Genomic DNA, 22,339 nt, shown 5'->3' on the forward strand with positions numbered 1-22,339 from the left:
GGCCATCTTAGGTGTGGGCAAGGTAAAGCATTCTCTCCTGGGCTTCGGCGGCCGTTTTCCCTGTGATTTGTCCTTCTACTGGGCGCCGGCGGCCGTCTTCTGGAAGCCTGAACATGTTTTTCAGTGTTCTCTAGCGGCAGCATGTGCTCCTGTGCTCTGGCGGCCATTTTTCCTGTATTTTATGTCCTTATACTGGACACTGGGCGGCCATTGTCTTTGAGCCTGAGCACACTGCAGAGTGGTTTCAGCGCCATTAGCAGCTGCTTCAACCGACACAGAGATGATTCCTCTGCACCTGGGAGCCAACAGAGACTACAGAAACTACCTGCTGGATAGCGCAGAACCCCTCAGGGTGGTGAGTACTGCGGGAAAGAGCCCCTCAGCCAGCAACAGTAAGGAGGGTGTCGCTGTCCCCTTCGGGTGGCAGACAGGGTAGGGTCAGCATGCTTCAGAAACTGGAGTTTCTTCCCCCGAAATCCAGGCAATTGCAACCGGTTCATCTGCGGAATGCCTTGTCAGCGGTCTTCAATTTAATTGCCAAGATGGAGGGGGTGTGTGGGTGCTAAAAAGCGACCAACCCCCCCCCCCCCCCCCCCCGTCCTCTGGGGAGAGCTCTGACGCAGACTCGGGCCCTGCTGAGGCTGGTGACCCCAGCTCTGTTTCAGATGACGCTGACCAGGACCGTTCGGACAGTGAGGATGAGTCCCCGTCCGGGTCCGTGCGCAACAAAGTGCTTGTTGGAGCACTTATTACAGCTGTGCGTGATACGTGTGATAGGTGTTCCCATATCTGACTTAAGTTAATTTACAAGGAATGGGATCTCCCGCAATGGACTTTTTCGGTCCCGAAATACATGGCGGTGCGTTACCCCTTCAAGGAGAGCCTTCTCAAAAAGTGGTCGGCTCCTCCGGTCGTGGACCCCCCAGTATCCAGGTTAAACAAAGTAACCACGATCCTGGTAGAGGGGACTCCTGCATTTAAGGATCCCACGAACAGGAAGGCCGAGGCAGTGGCTCGTTCCTTGTTCACGGTTGTGGGGGTCAGCCGTGCGACCAGTACTGGCATCTGAATGAATGGAGCAGCAGTTTGAGGGCGGATTGCAGACGCTATTACTAATGCAAAACGCCCTCGGTGTGAAAGGGGTCTTGCTGAGTGGGCAAAGTTGTTTCACCGTGAATTGGGAGAACAATGGGCTTCTCCTGTCTGCGTGGAACTAGCAGACCAACTAGTGCAAGGCCTTAAAGTGGTTGTATACTGGTTGTTTGTTTGTTTTTTTTTGTTTTTTTTTACTTTTACTACAGGTAAGCCTTTAATAAGGCTTACCTGTAGGTAAAAAAAAACTCCTAAACCTGTATGGTTTAGGAGATATTCCCCTCGCAATGCGCTGCTGACTGCAGCAGCGCATGCACACAGGGGATTTTCGGCTGAAAGCCCAGTGGACGCCGGACTTTGCCGAAAAGAAACCACCCACGTGCAAGCGCGGGAGTGACGATATCGCGGCTTCGGCCAATCGCAGCGCCGGAGCCGCAATACCCAGAAGACACGCCGCGGGAACATGTCGGCTCCCTCACCGTGGATCGTCTGAGATATCGAGGCCTCGTTCTAAGGCAAGTATTTCGTAATGAGCTACTATGCGGTGCATACTAGCTCATTATGCCTTTTCCCTTGCAGGTCAGGAAAAAAATAAAAATTAATTCAGCGGGTTTACTCCCGCTTTAAGTACGTTTGTGACGCGGTCCTGGATACTCTGAAGCCCTGGATAACAGGGGAAGTGTCAGCAGTGGCGCTGCGGCGCCTGATTTGGTTAAAATGCTGGTCTGCTGACCAGATATCCAGGAAAGCCCTGACGGATCCTCCCTTCCTTTACGACCGGCTTTTTGGAACCTCTTTGGATAACATTATTAAGAATGCCACTGGTGGAAAGAGTACGCTCCTCCCACAGGCCAAGAAGGCTAAGGAGCCATGCCGTAGGCAAGGGCCTTCCTTTTCCACTCACAATCGGCTTTTTTGTCCGCCCGGAGCTTTTGCCAAACGTCCCCAGCCCAACAGGACATTCACGGAAGGACAGAAACATCCCTGGAACTGCAAGCCTAACGAGCCTGCAAACAAAAGTGCTACTGCATGAAGGTTTGCCCCCACCCGTGTCTCGGGTGGGGGGTCGCCCTCGGGAGTTTACAGCCAGGTGGTCCTCTTGACTGTCCGACCAATGGGTCTGCGTTATGATTTCCTCAGGCTACAAGATGGTTTCTCTCTTGGCCGCCAGATTCTTCCCCTCCAGCATTCCAGTTCTCCCGGCTCATCGGGAGGCCCTCTTGGGGGCCATAAGGGACTTGCTGAATCACGGGGTGATTGTACCTGTTCCGGAATCGGAACGTTTTCAGGGGTTCTACTCAAATCTGTTTGTAGTTCCCAAGAAGGAAGGTGTCTTGGATTTAAAAGCTCTCAATTACCTCCGGCATCAAGTTTCTGTGGTTGGCAGTCGGGGAAGTCCACTATCAGTTTGTGGCTCTCCCTTTTGGTTTGGCATGTACCCCCCCCCCCCCGAGTCTTTAGCAAGATATTGGCTCCAGTTTTGGCGTTACTGTAAAAACATGGGATTGCGATCGTGGGATACCTAGACGATCTCCTCCTGAGAGCATCTTCTGCCTCAGTTAGAGGAGGGTGTGGCGATCACCATGCAGACCCTGCAGGAATTTGAGTGGCTGTTGAACCTAAACAAGTCGGTGGTAGTACCGACCCAGCGTTTGGAGTACCTAGGCTTACTGCTGGACTCCAGGGAAGCGAGAGTGTTTCTCCCTTCAGACAAGCTGCAGACTCTGAGCCGCGGTTAAACTGCTGATGAACCGCAAGTGGTCGTCGCTTCGCTTCTGCATGCGAATTCTGGGTCTCATGGTGGCCTCCTTCGAGGCAGTACCGTATGCCCAGTTCCACACCAGAGTTCTGCAGAAGGAGATTTTGTCAAAGTGGGACAATTCTACATTGTCCCTGTATCGGCAGATCCAGGTGTGCCAGTTAGTCAGAGATCTGGTGGCTGAGGTCCCCGGTGCTTCAGTCCGGGAAGTCGTTCCTACCTCCTAAAATGGACAGTGATCACAACGGACGCCAGCCTATCCAGCTGGGGTGGAGTGATGGGGGTTCAGTCGACTTAGGGCCTCTGGTCGGCGGAGGAATCCAAATTGCCAATCAATCTGCTCGAGTTGAGAGCGATCAGGCTATGCCTCTCCACATGGTCGATGAGACTGCAAGGGCGTCCGATCAGGATCCAGTCAGACAATCGCCAAGGAGGAACAAGCGTCAGTGTCCTTGGTATGCAGACCTAGTGCGGCTGGTGGCAGACACCCCCTGGCGACTGCCTTTACGAGAGGACCTTCTGTCTCAAGGTCCGATTCTCCATCCTGCTTTACCATCGCTGGCTTTAATTGCATGGCTATTGAGAGCCAGGGGTTGAGGAACCGAGGTCTGTCAGACTCGGTGATCCCCACTATGTTGAGAGAAGGAAATCCTCTTCTAGGAAGATTTATCATCGTACCTGGAAGGCTTACATCTCCATGTGTGAGGAGAAAGGGATGGCATCCGCGCTCCCTTTTCTATATCCAGGATCCTGCTGTTTCTTCAGCGAGAAGTAGACCAGAAGTTGGCGTTAAGCACCATTAAAGGACAAATATCAGCCTTGGCTGTCCTTTTTCAATGACCCCTGTTATCTCACTCACTAGTGAGTACCTTTTGTTCAAGGGGTGCAACATGTAGTCCCTCCGGTGCGTCCACCGTTACCCCCGTGGGATCTGAACCTGGTGTTATCGGCGCTGCAAAAAACAATATTTGAAAATATCAAGGAGATCCCTCTGTTGACTCTTTCCCAGAAAGTGGTCTTTCTAGTGGCCAGGAGGGTTTCGGAACTGGCGGCTTTGTCCTGCAAGTCGTCCTACCTGGTTATCCACAAGGATAAGGTGGTGTTGCGTCCGCAACCATCTTTTTTTGCCGAAGGTGGTCTCGGCATTTCACATCAATGAGGACATTGTATTACCATCTGTGTCCTAAGCCGACACATCCTAAGGAGGTGGCCCTTCGCGCTCTGGATGTGGTTCGGGCTCTGAAGGTATATTCGTCTGCCACGGCTCCCTTTCGGAAGTCAGACTCGCTGTTTGTTTCAGTGGCTGGTCCAAAGAAAGGCATGGCGGTCTTGTCGGCCACCATTTCCAGGTGGATCAGACAGATTGTAGTCTAGCCTACACCTTGAAGGGGCAGGTGCCCCCCTTTCCGGTCATGGCCCAAGTGTGTAAAATGGCGACCTGTTCATTTGTCCACACGTTTACCAAGTTCTACAAGGTAGACGTTGGTGCATCAGCTGATGCCTGTTTTGGCCGCAAAGTTTTTCAGGCGGCCGTATAGTTGCAATTGGGTATGCAATAGTTTTCTTTTTTCCTGGTTTTTGGATAAAAACACAGTACCGTTAAGTTAATGTGCACTGTTGCATTACATTCCGCAGTTTTTTTAGTGCGGTTGTGGGTAGTCACTCCTGTTGAGGGTACCCTGGTTTTGTGGTAGATTTATTTTTTTTATTTTTTTCCACGCACTGTTTTTTGTGTGTAAAGTTACACTAGTTCCCACTGGTGGATGAAATGTTTTTTTTTTTATTTATTTATTTATTTATTTTTTAATGCTGGTTTGGCACTGCTTGAGGATGTCCCAATGGCTAATAGAGAAGAAAAAAAGTTAGCATTTTTTTTTTTTTTTTTTTTGGAGTGATTTACCTGCAGGAAAAAAAATAAAAAATAAAACAGTGAACACTCCTAGATTCCAGCAGGTTTTTTTTTCTGCGTAGAGGAACAACACAGAAAACGGCAATAAACGCTAATGCTTCTAAAAGTGGCACAAAAAAGCTAATTATGAGTGTTTTTCCATCCAGCTTTTTTTTCTGACCTTTTTTGTTAGCTTATCCACTTACTGACCAGCCCATTTAGCTTTAATGCTACTGGGTGGCTGCTCTGCGCAAAAATTAGATTTTTTTTTTTTTTTTGTACTCAATGTAAAATCCTTTTTTCTGTAATTCACCGACCGACACCGCTCCTCTCTTAGCCATTGGGTTGTTGGGCCACCTTTTAGGAGAATACTAGGCATTACATGTTATGTAAAACACAGAACTTTCCAGTTCCACCCAAGGGGCGGTCCCTTAGGTAACAACCCCACAGCCTGCCATGCAGTCATCAATACGTCAACAAGCAGTATAACGTAAAGAGAAAAGGGAGGGGTGGGTGCTGTGTCGGTCTGTGTATTGCAGAGAAAAGGATTTTATGGTGAGTACAAAAACCCTATTATATATACTTTTTTTTTTTTTCTGCTCCTGGCAGCTGAAGCTTCAAAAACACTTCTAGACTAATTGTGTTCATGGACACATAGTGTTTTATCCTATTTGCTTCTAGAAGTGGAAAAAAAAAAGCTGCTGCTAGGAGCATTTTTATAAGCTAATTTGCATGAAGCCTAATGTTTTTTTTTTCTATTACAGCTAAAGAATGTGTTCCTTTTATCACTTACAGTAATTGTAGCCTGTCACAGTGTTAATTCTTGTCTTCATAGCCTGAATGAATCAATGTGGCGCTGTCCACGAAGTGTGTCTACTGTTGTCTGTGTCCATGAACCGTACTGTGATCCCCCTGACTGTGGAGGCCATGGACAGTGTGTTGCAGGAGCATGTCATTGTACTGGTTACTGGACTGGAAGTTCCTGTGACGTCCTTCTCTGTGGCTCTTCAAACTGTAGTGGTCATGGGAAATGCACCCAGAGTATGTAATTTTATTATTATTATTATTATTATTGTGTGTTGTTTTTTTTTTTTTTTTTTTTTTTTTTTTTTCTATTTGTAGAAGGGGTCTTATTTCACATCTATTTTACAATAAACGGAAAAGGGAAGTTGTGGGACTTTAGCTGAGGAATATGTATTTAGGATAATTTGGGATACCTCAAAGTAAATTCTTCCTGTATGGGAAGATCTGTGTAACCATAGAAAGTTGCTAATTAATCCAGTAAATGAAATTACATTAAATTCATGAAAAATAATAAGTAATGTATCATAATATATAATGCATCATGTATAACATGGCATAAAAATATTAATCATCATGTTTAATATATTTAATATTTGTAATAGAAAAAACATAATTAGTACAAACACAATTAAAAAATTTATTAAATGGATCCACAGATCAAGTGATCATGGTTATCCTAGAATATAAATCCTAATTAAAGGCTTAGTAATTGGGTAAACTTGACTAATCATCCCCAAGTGTGAATTTTTTGGACGTAATTTGGGATATCTAAAAGTAAATTCATTATCACAGCCCCATGCATGGGAAGGTCTGTGTAACCATGGGGAATTGCTAAACCATCAATATATATCAGATATAATTCAATTAATGAGTATTGTATAATGTATCATAATATATAAATCATGCATAACATAGCATAACAAATCATATTGGCATATAAGGTGTGTAGATGGAGAAAACATAATTGGTGCAAGCAATCCTAAAATGTAATTAAATGGATACACAGATCAAGTGAACATGATTATCATTGGATATAAATATAATTAATAAAATTCATAATTAGGGTGAACTTGACTTGGCATCCCTGAGTATGGACTCTACGCGTTTCATGGAGTTTAAAGCCAATCTGTTTAAAACAGTTTTTTTTTTTTTTTTGCTAGAAAATTACTTGGAACCCCCAAACATTTTAGATTGTTGTGTTTTTTTTATTTTATTTTTCTAACACCCTAGAGAATAAAATGGCGGTCATTGCAATAATTTTTTTCACACCGTATTTGCGCAGCGGTCTTACAAGTGAGCTTTTTTTGGAAAAAACGTTTGAATAAAAAAAATAAGACAACGGTAAAATTAGCCCAATTTTTTTTTTTTTTTTTATATTGTGAAAGACAATGTTACGCCGAATAAATTGATACCCAACATGTCACACTTCAAAATTGCGCCCGCTCGTCGAATGGCGTCAAACTTTTCGCCTCAAAAATCTCCATAAGCAACATTTAAAAAATTCTACAGGTTGCATTTTTTGCGCTACAGAGGAGGTCTAGGTCTAGAATTATTGCTCTCGCTCTACCAATCACGACAATACCTCACATGTGTGGTTTGACTACAATTTTCATATGCGGGCGCTACTCACGTATGCGCTCGCTTCTGCGCGCAAGCTCGTCGGGACGGGGTGTTTTTAAAAAAACGTTTTATTTTTTACTTTATTTTAATTGATTTTATTATTTTTACACTGTTTTAAAACAAAATAAAAAATGGATAACTTTTATTCCTCTTATAAGGAATGTAAACATCCCTTGCAATAGAAAAAAAGCATGACAGGTCCTCTTAAATATGAGATCTGGGGTCAAAAAGTCCTCAGATCTCATATTTGAACTTAAATGCAATAAAAAAAAAAAAATAGTCATTTGAAAAAAAAAATGACACTGAAAAAATATACCTTTTAAGAGGTATGGGCGTAAGTGACGTTTTGACGTTGCTTCCGCCCTCCTATGGTATAGAGACGATTGGGGGCCATCTTGGCCTCACTCGTCTCTATACCCAGCACAGGAAAGGACCCGATCGCCTGTACCACTACCGATGGCTCCGGTAAGCGGCGGAGGGTGCAGGAGAGCGGCGGGAGGGGGGTGACACCTCTCCTGCCACTGATAGCGGTGATCTCGCGGCGAACCTGCTGCAGAAACCACCATTATCGCACATACGACTGGCGCCTGAAGAGATGGATATCTCGGCTGTGGCAGCAGCAGCTGCCGCTACCGAGATATCCCTCTTCAAAAAATGGACGTACATCTGCGTGCGCCTAATTCATTAAAGTAATTTTTTTGGCCTATGGCTCCCACTGCCGTCTGTGTCCTATGAATACTGGAAGAGAGAGTAGCACCGCAGCTGATGGCACATCGCTGGAACAAAAGAGAAGCCAGGTAAGTAAGGGGGTCTGGGGTTAGCTGATCATGAAAGGTTTTTTACTTGAATGCAAAAAAAGTAAAAAAAAAACAAAAAAAAAAAAAACCTTATGCTTTTAGAATTACTTGTAGGAAAATATTATGCACATTAATGCAGTATAATGCATGTTTAGATGATTTACTATAATGTTAAATTTCTAAAATGTTCTATTTTCTTTCATTTCAGTTGGATGTAAATGTGACGCTGGCTGGACAGGCAGTAACTGCAGTGATGGTAATTTTCATGCTTGCCTAATTACAGGGTAAACATATAGGGTTTACACCAGTGGTATGTGTAGGCTCCCTTGGGGTCACAGAGTCTTCCCAAGAGCTCTTATATGTGGAGAAAGTGAACCTGTATGGTTATAAACAATTATCAAAGGCAAAAAAAAAAACTGCTAAAGGTGCAAGCACCATAAACCTTTTTCAATCTGCACATATCTTTGAGAAAAAAAAAACAGTTCAGATGTATCGAAAATGGGACATCCTGCATGTACCAAAAGTATGCAAGCAAAGTAAATGCTGCGTTATAAATGGGTGAACACTGCTTGTAAGATCAAATGAAAACATTGCTTACCGTTTCTGAAGCAGCTCAAAAACAAACCCGTGTGCACAGGTCCTTAAGAACAACAAGGAAGAGGAAATTGAGAAATGCAGAAAATGTCTGATCATGGGGAAAAACTCAGCACAGCAAACATTCAGGTTTCCATATTTCCGGCCCTTGAGTTTGCAGCTGTTTTTCTATCAGCTAAAAATGCTCAGTTTACAACAGTTTCATTACAAATATTGGAAATTGTAAAATGTGAGAGCAAAACCAATGGCAGAGAGCATTATTAAAGTGTAGTGGACATCCAGATAAGCAAGCAACAGTATAATTTGCCACATGGAAGTAATGAATGTTCATATTCCATGTTCTTTCTTTTGTCTAGCATGCATTCAGAGTTACTATGGAGATGGATGTGCCAGCAAGTGTCTGTGTCAGAACAATGGGACATGCGACCACATTTATGGGAACTGTACATGTCCACCTGGATTCCACGGGCCCTACTGTGAAGAAGGTATTGATCAAAATTTATAGTTTATCATTCACATTGCTTTTTTTTTTTTGTCTTTGCATGTTTATCACACTTAAATGACTCAGATCATCATCAGATTTTATTATTAAACAAAGATAACCCGAGAAAAATAGGATTTTTATAACCGCTTACTTGTAAAATCCTTTACTTGGAGTACATCATGGGTCACAGAGCCTTAAAGCGGAGTTCCACACAAAAATGGAACTTTCACTTTAAGTACTCCTCGCCCCCTTACATGCCACATTTGGCATGTCATTTTTCTGGGGTGGGGGGGGGCTTTGTTAGGAGGGGGACTTCCTGTCCCCCTTCCTCCTTCCACCCCCAGGGACTGCCATGGCGACTCCTCCTTTCGCCTTGGGCAGCCCCTCCCTCTAGGCGTTCTCCTGGGACACGTGACGGGTCCCAGGAGATCGCCTGTCCTCTCCGGGAGCGCAGCGCGACTCGCACATGCGCCATGTGTGCCCGGCCGTGAAGCAGAAATCTGTCGCGGCCGGGTGCCCAGAGTGGCAATGGAGGCGCTGGTGGAGAGGAGGAGGAGAGGCGCGGCGCTACGTTTTGGCCACATCGCTGGCCTGTGGAACAGGTAAGTGTCTGTTTAATAAAGGTCAGCAACTACACTTTTTGTAGCTGCTGACTTTTAATAAACATAAAAAGCCTGGAACTCCGCTTTAAGTAATTACTTAATGGGTTATAGGCCACCTTCAGGTGATGGACACTGGTATACCCAGTCCAAGAAGTTTATTCCCTATATAACCCCTCCTTCCAGGAGCACATCAGTTTTTGTAGCAAAGCAATATACTTGAATCCCAAAAAAGAGGGGAGGGACCTCTGTGTCCCATGATGTACTCCAAGAGAAGGATTTTACAGGTAAGCTGTTATAAAAATCCTATTTTCTTTGTTGTACTTCATGGGGACACAGAGCCTTAAAGTGGAGGTTCACACAAAAATGGAACCTCTGCTTTTCGGAACCCCCCAGTGTCGCATTTGGCACCTTTCAGGGGGTGTAGATACCTGTATAATAATAAGTATTTGCACCCACTTCCGGGCCTCTTCCTGCCACGCCCCCGCTATCTGCTGGGAAACACACGGGTCCAAGAGACCACAGGGGACCATCCAGATTGCGCAGTGCATCATGCGCAGTAGAGAACCGGGAAGTGAAGCTGTAAGGCTTCATTTCCTGATTCCGTTACTGAAGATGTTGGCAGCACTCCAGAGCCGAGCGACAGATTGGCTTCGGGTGCTGACATTGTGGGCGCCCTGGGCAGGAAAGTGTCCATATTTTTAAAGTCAGTATTTGTAGTTGCTGACTTAAAAAAAAAAAAAAAATTTTTGGCGGACCTTCTCTTTAAGTAATTACTTAATGGCACGTCCCATAGCAATGCTACTTGAAGGGAGGGAGACACAACCTGGAGGGTGCCCCCAGACTTGAGGACCTAAATAATAATAGAATAAGACATCGGTCTTACGAATCTGAGCAGTTGCCTTTTAAATAGATTTTCACTGCTCTCACCACATCAAGACAATGTAGTGACTTTTTTCTTTCCTGGAACATGGTTTTGGAAAAAACGATGGCAGGACAATATCTTGGTTCAGGTGAAAACCTGAAACCACTTTTGACAAAAAGTCTGGATGAGGGCATAAAACCACTCTGTCTTCGTGACAAATCTAATATCGCTCTTTACAAGAAAGCGACCAAAAATAACAACTTCCTAGTCAGGACTAGGAGAATGTGTTGTATCAGTTCAAATGGCTGTTTGGTAACACCGACAAAACGAAGTTCAGGTACCAAGGGTTCAAGGGAGGTTTGACGGGTGGATTAAGCCACGTAATCCCTTACATAAAACCTTGGACTAAAGAGAGAGTAGCAAGTGGTCTTTGAAATAAGGCAGATAAAGCTGAAACTTGTCCTTAATAGTACTCAAGGCCATTTTCATTTCTACCCCTAATTGTAGAAAGCCAAGAATTCTGCCTATGCTATAGCTCCAAGGGTGCCAACCCTTGGATTCACACCAGGAAACTTAAGTCCTCCAGACTCTATAGTTCTGGAAGCTGGCTTCCTTGCATTAATCAGGGTAGCGATAACTGACCCAAATATGTCGGGGTCAAGAGACCATTCCCCTGGTAATAACTGCTGGCGACTTAAGTAGTCTGCCTGCCAATTCTCTACTCCCGGAATGAAGACTGCCGATAGGCACGGAACATTCCTTTCTGCCCAACTTAGAATATGGTTCACCTCTCTCTGCGCTGAGAGACTTTCAGTGGCCCCTTGGTGATTGATATAGGCCACAGCTGTGGAATTGTCAGATTGAATCCTGACAGGACAAGCTGTAACCCGAAGGTCCAGGCCTTTAGAGCCAGACATACTGCCCGAATTTCTACGATATTGATGGAATAGGTTATTTTCGGTTCTTGACCAATATCCCTAGACAGTTGTCTTCTCTAGTACTGCTCCACAGCCTGAAAGGCTGGCATCCGTTGTTACCACTTTCCAGATGACTGGTCTGAAGGATTTTCCTTTCAGCATATTCTGGGTTAGTAACCACCAATGGATGCTTTGGGACACTCTTGGGGACCGCTGCATTGGCAAGTCTAAAGCTTGAATTGTTTTGTTTCCAAGCAGACGGGATACTGTTTTACAACAGTCTTGAATGAAACTGGGCATAGGGAACTACTTCGAATGAAGCCACCATGGTTCCTAGCAGCCTCATGCAAAGGTGAATGGAGGGATCGCCATTTGACCTGACCATCCACACCAGCTCTCTTACGGAGTTTTTGTCTGAGGCAAGAACACCTTTTTTTCCTGGGCTGTCTATGATCAGACCCAAGTACTTCAGCCTTTTTAGCGTTAAGGAACATTTCTCTAGGTTCAGAATCCAACCCAAACTTTTCAGATAGTTGGTTGTAGTGCGTACGATTTGCTCCAAATGAGCCACCGCCTGATATATTAGTAATAGATCGTCTAGGTACGCTACGACTGTTATGCCCTGTGCCCTTAACCTGGCTAGAGGTGGGGCCAGCACTTTTGTGAACACCCGGGTTTCTGTGACCAGCCAGAAGGGTAAGGCTGGCTACAAACTGAAAATGCTGCTGTTCTACTTTGAACCTCAGAAACGTTTGGAGAGTGGGAAATATAGGGACATGCAGATATGCATCCCTGATATAGAAGTTCTCCTAGAAGGATAGAAACTACTGACCTGAGCATCTCAATGCAAAAGGCGCTGATCTTCAGGAACTGATTTCGATTTTTTTAGATCTAGAATGTGTCTGACATCTAGTTTTGGTACCATAAAAAGGTTTGAAGGTTTTTCCACTAGAAATTGGATATATTTGTCCAAGTCTTCTCCAAATAGTCACTCCCAATGAAAAGGGAAACCAGTTAAGAGGTTTTTACATGATGCTTCAGCGAACCAATTTTTTAACCACAGGATTCTACGCATATGCACAAGCATAAGAATAAGGCAGAATGCCTGGTGAGTAGAATCTTTAACCACTTAAGCCCTGCACCATTTTGCAGCTCAAGGACCAAGCCCCTTTTTGCGATTCGGCACTGCGTCGCTTTAACTGACAATTGCGTGGTCGTGCGGTGCTCCCTAACAATATTGGTGTCCTTTTTTTTCCCCCACAAATAGAGCCTTCTTTTGGTGGTATTTGATCACCTCTGCAGTTTTTATTTTTTGCGCTATAAACAAAAATAGAGCGACAATTTTGAAAAAAAATCAATATTTTTCACTTTTTGCTCTAATAAATATCCCCCAAAAATATATAAAAAAAAAATTTTTTTTTCCTCAGTTTAGGCCATTACATATTCTTCTAAATATTTTTGGTTTAAAAAGATCGCAATAAGCGTGTGGTTTGTTATAGCATCTACAAAATAGGGGATAGTTTTATGGCATTTTTATTAATAATTATTTTTTTACTAGTAATGGCAGCGATCAGCTTTTATTTTTATTTTTTTATTGTGACTGCGACATTATGGCGGACACGTCGGACAATTTTGACACATTTTTGGGACCATTGGCATTAATACAGCAATCGGTGCAATTAAAAATGCACTGATTACTGTAAAAATGTCACTGGCAGTGAAGGGGTTAACCACTAGGGGGCAGTGTAGGGGTTAAGTGTGTGTGTGGTTTTTAACTGTAGGGGGTGTGGCTTGGCGTCTGACATCGCTGATCGTCTTTCCCTATAACAGGGAACAGACGATCAGTGACAGCCTCACTAGGAGGCACGAGGAGAGGTTCATTTACACTTACTGTATTTTCTGGCGTATAAGACTACCTTTTACACTTAAAAAAAAATGCCCAAAAATTGGGGGTCGTCTTATACGCTGGGTATACAGGTATACAATGCTGCCCGATGGATGTCAGCCCTCTAATACTGTATGTGGCTTCAGCTACAAACAGTATACGCCGTTGAGCCAATCCCGGCGAGCGATGTATTCTATTAATGAATACAGAGCCTGCTTGGATTGGAGTAACAACCTCTGCCAATCTGAGCAGGCTACATAGAGTAGCCTGCTCGGATTGGCTTAGAGAGGCAAGGGCTGATGATGCTACAGCCTCTGCCAATCCAAGCAGGCGTTGTATTCATTAAAATAATACACTGCTCACCATACTTCCCTGGGTAAATCCATTCACTGATCTCCTACTACTATACATCCTGCTATTTGCCTTTGAGGTCCCAGGCACCCAAGAGGGACAGGTAAATCTGGAACATATGAAAGGGGGGTTATTAAATGCATTTTGGTGGACAATTCCCATAGACTGTAACCCTAAAGTGGTATAGGTTTGGTTAGTGAAAAATTCTACTTTTCAGAGTTGTGGCATTCAATAGATCTCTGTTCGTTTGTGTTTATTATTGTTTGATTTACTTTATGACATATCACAGCATGGCGGATGAGTAGTTGGCATTCTTGCTTTGTGTTTTGTTAATGGTTGTAATGTTTTTTTTAAATGGTGTTGCCTCAGAAGGGGGGTAGTCTTATACCGCGAGTATTGCCCAAAACCTGTGTTTTCACTTGAAAAATAGGGGGTCGTCTTATACGCCCAGTCGCCTTATACGTCGGCAAATACGGTATCTCTGTGGCCCGATCGCGGGACACCGGCAGCGATCGAGTATGTGGGTCCCGCGATCACTGAGCTCCGGACCAGGTCACTGGTGCGCCGCCGGCGGCGCGCACGTCACCCATGGCTGGGCACTTAAAGGGCAACATACCTGTATGTGCTTGTGCCCAGCCGTGCCATTCTGCCGTTGTATATTGGTGTGAGGCGGTTCTTAGGCGGTTAATGGCATCTATGGCAAAGCATAATGCTTTTGGTAGTTCAGCCAAATCCCGAGCTTGTTGTGCAGGAAGCTCTCTAAGGGCCTGTTTAAATTGGTCCTTTAGGAATTGACAGACGCCTGTTGTAGCAACTGCAGGCTGAGTAACAGCACCTGCCATGTAAAAAGTAGATTTTTAACAGGGATTCCAACTTTTTATCTGTTGGATCCTTAAGCATTTGTGCATTGTCTACTGGGCAAGTTAGGCCTTTATTCACATAGCGCCAACTGCGTGTATTTTCCATCTTTTCGAGAATTTCTCCTCCAGGGGATAGAGAATTGCAAATCTTAGGAGGTAGACAATGTTTATCCGGGTGATCCCATCCAGCAAAAGTATGCTGTTCTAGTAATGCATGTGCAGGAAATGCATGGAAAGGTTGCGAAGGTTTTAAGGAACCCAAGGAAGAAACCAAGCTTTCAGGAGACTCTATTAGGGGTAGCATGAAAGTGGAGCGAACCATCTGCGTAAGAGATTGCATCAGCAATTTTGCAGATTGAGAGGCTGAAAAAGGTTAATCTACCGTTGTTATCTCCACAGAGGAATCATCTGTTTGTTTTTCCTCCTGATCGAGTGAGGGTAACGCCTCATCCTGTGACCACTATTGCCCCTTGCAAAGGTTCTGAAGTGGGGGAGGGGTATCGTCCTATGCATTTGAATAGAGGATGCGATTAAAGCCGTTAATCTTTCTTCCAGACCCTGCGGGGAGAAGGAAAGGACATATTCGGTCACGTATACAGGGGCTGAGATGTAAGAAGCAGCTGCACTATCAATTTGAGGAGGGGGGAAGGAAGGCAGAGCCCATCCAGCAGCAGTCGGACAAACAGTAATATCATCCACAGTAAAACAATTGGCAGTACCAGCGGGACCTCCGCACCCCCCCCCCCCCCCCCCCGCAGCGGGGAGGTGTAATGTAAGGGGGTACAGTACTGATGTCCCCCCTAACCCTCTGGTCCCATGGGGGGGGGGGGGAGGAGGAGGAAAACATTTTGCAGATTTTTTTTTTACCTTGGAAAAAATCTCCCTGCACACGCTGCTACCACCACACACAGACTGAGCTTTACAGCAAACAGAGTAAGGTATGTGCATAGACTCCCTCTAGTGGAGAATTAAGGCATGATTTTTCCCTAATGGAAGAGTACATAGATGTTTTTAATACCCAAGTTTCTTCCCTTACCTTATCCCCGCCGCAGGGTTTGCTGAATTAAAATCCAACCTTTACCCATCATGGTGGGCTGTGTTTAGCAAACCTTCAAGGACTGGGTCCCTATATATCTTGGTTCCAACTCCCTTGGACCTGTAAAGCACCCCACCAGGGAAGCCAGGTAATGAAGCAAGACCAAAGCCCTAGGTTCTTGGGTTCAGCCCTTCAAAGAGAGGCAAAACCTTGTGCATCGGATATGAGGCCCTCAGGTACCATCCTTTAAAATCCAGCATGGATCCCTCCTGGAGCTCCACAGAGCACATATTCACTTGTGACCAACATCTTAGACACTGGCAAAAGAGCTGATGTGCTCATGGAAGGAGGAGGGCTTATATAGGAAGTGAACTTCTTGGATTGGGTATACCAGTGTCCTGAATGTGACCTATAACCCATTAAGTAATTACTTAAGGCTCTGTGTCAGATTATGTACAATAAAGAAATTCCGTTTTTAAATGGTAGTTTGATTTATTAAGGCAAAAAAGCTGTCCAAACCTGCCTGGCTTTAACTTAAAAAGTAACTGCCCCCTAAACCTAATAACTGGTTGTGTCGCCCTTGGTGGCAACAACTGCAATCAAGCGTTTATGCTAACTGGCAATGAGTCTTTCACATTGCTGTGGGGCAATTTTGGCCCACGCTTCTTTGCAGAATTGTTTTAATTCAGCCACATTGGAGGGTTTTCCAGCATGAATGGCCTGGGTAAGGTCATGATACAGCATCTGTATTGGATTTGGATTTAAGTCCAGGCTTTGACTAGGCCACGCCAAAACCTAAATTTTTCTTTGTTTGAACCAAATTTTTGTTTGTTACTTTTTTTTCTCATCAGTCTATAGAATATTTGCCTAAAAGTCTTGGATAATCAAGATTTTTTTTTTGTAAATGTGAGACGAGCCTTTGTATTCTCTTTTTTTTATTTATTTATTTATTTTGGTCAGCAGTGGCTTTGGCCTTGAAACTCTTCCATGAATGCAATTTTTGCCCAGTCTTTTTTTCTTATTGTTGAATCATGAACACTGATCTTACCTGAGGCAATTGAGGCCTGCATTTCTTTAGATGTTATTCTTGGTTCTTTTATGACCTCCTGGATGAGTCCTGGTCATGCTCTTGGAGTCATTTTTGTAGGGTGGCCACTCCTGGAAAGGTTCATCACTGTTCCAAGTTATCTCCATTTGTGGATAATGGCTCTCCCCATAGTTCACTGGAGTTCCAAGGCCTTAGAAATGGCTTTGAAACCCTTCCTAAACCGATACATGTACATTACTTTGTTTCTAATCTGTTCTTGAATTTTTTTTAGATCGTCGCATGATGTGTGGCTTTTTGTGATAAGTTAGCATGCTTCACTTTGTCAGACCGCTACTATTTATGTGATTTCTTGTTTCAATAGGTCTGGCAGTAATCAGGCCTGGGTGTGGCAAGTGAAATTTTAACTCGGCTTGCCCAAAAATTGTGGTTAATCACAGTTCATACATGGTTCAGCATGAGGGGGCAATTACATTTTCACATAGGGCCAGGCAGGTTTGAACAGCTTTTTTCCCTTTTAATAAATGAAATAACTTTAAAAACTGCATCTTGTATTTACTCGGGTTATCTTTGTGTAATATTAAAATTTGTTTGAATCATTTACGTGTGATAAAAAAAAAAAATATATATATATATATATATATATATATATATATATATATATATATATATATATATATTTTCCCAACTAAAAGCCCATATAAATCCAAAAGTGTTTGAATCTTAGGTATATTTCACTTTTTCATTTTGCACTAATATTTTAAAGTAAAACTGCACTGTATAAATAAGTAGAAAAATCTGAAATATCTATACATTTTATTTGTATATTTATACTGCCTAACAATGTAATGTGTTATTTATTCTTTGCAGTGTGCCCACTTGGTTTTTATGGTTTACAGTGCCAAGAAGTTTGCCATTGTGAAAAGCAGTGTTACTGTGACCATGCTACTGGAAGCTGCAATATTACTGATGGGCGTGTACCAAAAGAAGGTATGCTTTTATTTGTTGCACAAAAAAAAAAAACGCAGGAAAATTAAGATGATTTACAGTTGGAGTGATTGCAACAAGAACTCTTGTGTGTTTAATTTGAATTCACATTCTTATATTTCAGTTGGTCATTGTACGGAATCACTGATGTATGCTTCTTGGTGGAAAGAAGTACCTTCTGATGCCAAAATAATATATTTCACTGAGTAAGTTTTGTGTGTCCCTTCTTTTTTTTTTTTTTTTTTTTTTTTTTTTTTTTTTTTGCAAAAACATCCCTCTCCTGTATGGGCTGTAAAATCCTGGACATATGTCTGCAAGAGCACAAAATGTTCTTGTTTTACTGAAGTGTACTTTTAAATAATTAGTGCTGGGACATTGGCCCTGTGTTATTTCTGTTCCCAGCACAAACGCTGCAGAGAGTGTAGACACTCGTGGCATGGAAACCTGTCTAATGTGCAGAGATCTTCTGCAGTAAAATTAAAGTAGAAGTCCACCCTAACACTAAAATCCCTGCATCTACAGACATTCACGATCTAACACTAACCTATCTAGCCCTGTAAAAAATAAATCAGTATGCATACCTTTTTTGAAGCCACTCCGGTCTTCAGTGGTGGAAAGGTATGTATACTGATTTCTTCTTTACAGGGCTAGATAGGTTAGTGTTAGATCGTGGATGTCTGTAGATGCAGGGATTTTAGTGTTAGGGCGGACTTCTACTTTAAACAACTCTAATGCCGCGTAAACACAATCGTATTTTCCGACAACAAATGTTGGATGTGGTCTTGTTGGCGGAAAGTCCAACCGTGTGTATGCTCCATCGAACATTTGTTCTCTGAATTTCCGCAAATGTTGGCTAGCAGGTTCTCAAATTTTCCGCCAACAAATGTTTGTTGTCGGACTTTCCGATCATGTGTACACAAGTCCGTCGCACATAAGTCCATGCATTTCCGGAATCAAGTACAAGCTGGAAGCACTCTTGAAAAACTAGCATTCATAATGGAGAGATCACATGACTATTGAACTTCCTTTTTATCCACTCGTCGTACATCTTGTATGTTGCTACATTCGTAATTGTTGGCCAACATTTGTGTGACCGTGTGTATGCAAGACAAGTTGGAGCCAACAACCTTCAAACAAAATTCCATGGTTTTGTTGTCGGACAGTCCAATCATGTGTACGGGGCATTAGGGTCACAATACATGTTACAATCAGACTGTACAATCAACTTTAGATTTAAAAAAATGAATGTAATATGAGGACCTAGCTAAACTAGCCAATCAGTCTGTATCCAGTCAAGCAGGCTATTGAACTACCTAGTTGTTGGTAGATCTAACAGAAATTGTACATTCAGATTGTAATGTGTGTTGTGAGCTTAAGATCCTGGCTCCCATACTGCTTCTCTGCATTTGACCATTTTATCAGGATAGGTTGGAAAATCTGGCTACTGTTACTGACATATAGTTCATACTACTTCTGCTTTTGATTAGATTCAGTCAGTGTTTTACATTTTATTTAACCAATCGCACAATGAGCAAAATCCTGTATATTTCAGTAAATAAAAGGATTAGTTGTAAAAGTGGAGCTTCACCCAAAAGGGGAAGTTCTGCTTTAAGTCCTCTCCACCCCTCCTTTACGTAATTTGTCATGTAATCTTTGTGGGGGGGGGGGGCTACCTGGTTTTGACAGGTACCCGCTCTCACTTCCACTTGGATTGCCTAGGCAATTCAAGCAGAAGTTCTCCTCCCTTCCTGCAGTCTTCTGGGACACGTCACAGTTCCCAGAAGACAGCGGCACCGCTCACAATGTGCAGCGCTATTGGCAGCCGGCTCTGAAGCCACAAGCTGTCGCAGCCCATTGCCCACTTTTAAGATGCTCGGAACCCAAAGGCTAATGAAAAATAAGCCTGGGTAAGGGCAGCATTTGATCCATGGACAGATAAGTGTCCAATTTATGAAGTCAGCTGATACCAAAGATTTGACTGGAGAACCGCTTTAACCCTGATACTACAGTTGTATTCTGTTTAACCCACCCTCCTTTCATTTGCAGAAAAACATGGGCAATAGTAACCTGCACTCTTGCTTTGCTTCTTGTGATCAGTGTTGTGTTTAATATCAAGCAAGTTTGGACATGTAAAGAAAAACGTACAGATTGGACCTATTCCTACCAGCAGCTGCGAAAAATTAATGGGAATGTGGATGTTCCAGATATGTATGAGTCCTGCGATTTGTACAACTCTGATACAGATGTGGAAACCTCACCTCGCAAAAGTGGAGATTGAAGGCTAGGACAAATATGAAGCAGATGGTTCAGCATCTACCTATGCAATCTATGACATGCAGAAACCTTGTGCCTTACATTCATCCCAACTAGAGGTCGACCGATATGGGTTTTTCTCTGGCTGATGCCGATGCCGATATTTAGAAATCATGGCGGCCGATAGCCGATATATGATGCCGTTTTTTTTTGGGCCGATATGTTAGGCCGATTTTATTTTATTTATTTATTTTTTTCCTTTTTTATTTTTTAATCCCCCTTGATCTAACACACCTTTCCCACTGGGGCGTTTTTCAGGCGCTTTTGGGCTAAAAATAGCGCCTGTAAAATGGCTCCCCTGCAGTCTGTGTGAAAGACAGAGTGCTTTCACACTGAGGCGATGCGCTGGCAGGATCTTAAAAAAAAAGTCCTGCAAGCAGCACGTTTGGAGTGGTGTATACCGCTCCTCCACCACTCCTGCCCATTGATATGAATGGGCACCACTGCCGAAGCGCATGCAATGCGATTTGGCAGCAGTGCTTCATGGGCGCATTTAACCTCTTCCTTGGCCGCTAGCTGGGTTATATGTGCCCCACTAGCCAAATAGCACCGCTAAAATGATGGTAAAGAGCCGCTAAAACTTGCGTTTTACCATCAACGCCTGCCCGCTCCAGTGTGAAAGCGGCCTTCATACGTGATACAGAAAATTTCTTACATTTAAACATTTATTAAACAAAACAAAACCCCCAATCAGTTTACTTGTATGTATGATTTAGATTAAAAAAAAAAACCTATACATTAAATAAAAACGGGTAGTCAAAACTTTTGGACGAAAAAAAAAAAATGGGCTAACTTTACTGTTTTTATTTTATTTTTTAAATAGTGTATTTTTTTCCTAAAAAAAATGCATTTGAAAGACCTCTGTGCAAATGCCGTGTGACATAAAATATTGCAACAACCGCTATTTTATTCCCTAGGATCTCTGCTAAAAAAATATATATCATTTTTGGGGGGTCTAAGTGATTTTCTGGCAGAAAATACAAGATTTTTACTTGTAAGCAACAAGTGTCAGAAAAGATTTAGTCTTTAAATGGTTAAACTGAGAACTTCTACACAGAGAGATGACTTCATTCATTCAGAAGTGTAAACATTGTATCATTTAGTTCTTTTCTTGGCAGGCTGCCCAGAGAGGAGGAAAGTGTTGCTATGACGACTCAGGCAACTTACACTGACTGAAATGACTTCTGTAATAGAAAAGTCCCGCTGTAGTTCTAAATCGGCTTTTTATCAGCTCAAATCGGCCGATGCCGATTATTTAAAAAACGGCAAATATCGGTCGACCTCTAATCCCAACCTCGTACTGGGGTTTTAAAGCTTGAAGATAATGAATGAGTATACCATCAGATCACTGATGATGATAATGGTACAGTACTCAGGACGCTGTTTTGATCCTGATAATATTGATGAATGTATACGTGTATTTTATTATATGTCTGTATTTCCATGACACTGGATTTATGTCTTAAAAGGTCCTGTTTGAACTTGTCCTCCACTATTCAAGTGCCAATATATTTTTTGTTTTATAGTCAGTGGAGGGCATGTGCAAATGTTTGTCCTCATTCACATGGCTAATTACTTGTGTGCCCTGTGCAGGGCTGTGTCACGAGCATCCCCTTGCTGGCAGTCTCATAGATGTCTATGGATATACGCGGCTGTATGGACACTGTGCCTCAATATGACATTTGTGCTGGTGCACAGCCCCAAACTGCTGGGAATTCGGGGACAGGCACTCACACCCACACAAATGTCATATTTGAGCACAGTGGCTGTGCTATAGAATTCTATGGGACTGCTGGCATGGGGATGCACGCAACACCTTGTGCATCCCTGTGCCTGCAAAACATGGCCCTGGAAGGAAGAACCATGTAATCGGCAATGTGAAGAGGACGTTTATGTTAAGTACAGTAGCCAAAAAGGATTTTTATTTTAACTGTAAAGATCCTAATTTTTATATATACATATTATCTAAACTGATTATTTCAAATATTGCCAAGTAACTATGTGGGCATGAGTAATGATCGTCAGGAAGAAAACATTTTGCAACTAGAAAGCCAATTTAAACTAAAAGGGCATGCATAAGTTGTTTTTGTTTTTTTTGGTTATTTATATTCTTTATGTTGAGGGCTACACTATAAGCCTAGATTTACACTATTGCGACCTGAAAGTCGTGTGATTGTTTTTTTTTATTTTTTTTTTTTTTTTTTTTTTTGCCGTGAAGCAATGCCTGTGTATTCTTGAGGTCTGTGGGCCTTAAGTCGCATCAAAGTGGGACCAAAGTAGTGCAGGGACCGGGTTTCACACATGTGCGTTGCGAATTGAAGCTCCAGTTTCACTGCGAAGATAAAAATCAGTTGTTCAGAGGTTCCTCTGCATTTTAGCTGTGGATTAGTGAGCAGTGAGAGGGGGGAGATGTAGTGAGGAGAAGGAGAGAATTCGTGTTCAG

General features: G+C 43.1%; 1 protein-coding gene across 2 annotated transcripts in view; it reads left to right on the plus strand.

Annotated features, from left to right (window-relative positions):
* NAGPA (N-acetylglucosamine-1-phosphodiester alpha-N-acetylglucosaminidase) overlaps positions 1-22,090 on the plus strand; it is a 44,727-nt gene extending 22,637 nt beyond the window's left edge. For both annotated transcript variants that reach the window (XM_077480537.1, XM_077480538.1), the window contains exons 6-11: positions 5,575-5,780; positions 8,169-8,216; positions 8,911-9,039; positions 17,467-17,586; positions 17,708-17,789; positions 19,630-22,090. In XM_077480537.1, the coding sequence (XP_077336663.1) occupies positions 5,575-5,780; positions 8,169-8,216; positions 8,911-9,039; positions 17,467-17,586; positions 17,708-17,789; positions 19,630-19,861 (817 nt within the window). In that variant the 3' untranslated portion in view covers positions 19,862-22,090. The remainder of the gene's footprint in view (positions 1-5,574; positions 5,781-8,168; positions 8,217-8,910; positions 9,040-17,466; positions 17,587-17,707; positions 17,790-19,629) is intronic.
* Positions 22,091-22,339: the final 249 nt, after the last annotated feature.

This window comes from Lithobates pipiens, unplaced genomic scaffold (assembly GCF_037356315.1).
Source record: "Lithobates pipiens isolate NorthernLeopardFrog02 unplaced genomic scaffold, aLitPip1_a1.2 Scaffold_16, whole genome shotgun sequence".
Taxonomy (NCBI): Eukaryota; Metazoa; Chordata; class Amphibia; order Anura; family Ranidae; genus Lithobates; species Lithobates pipiens.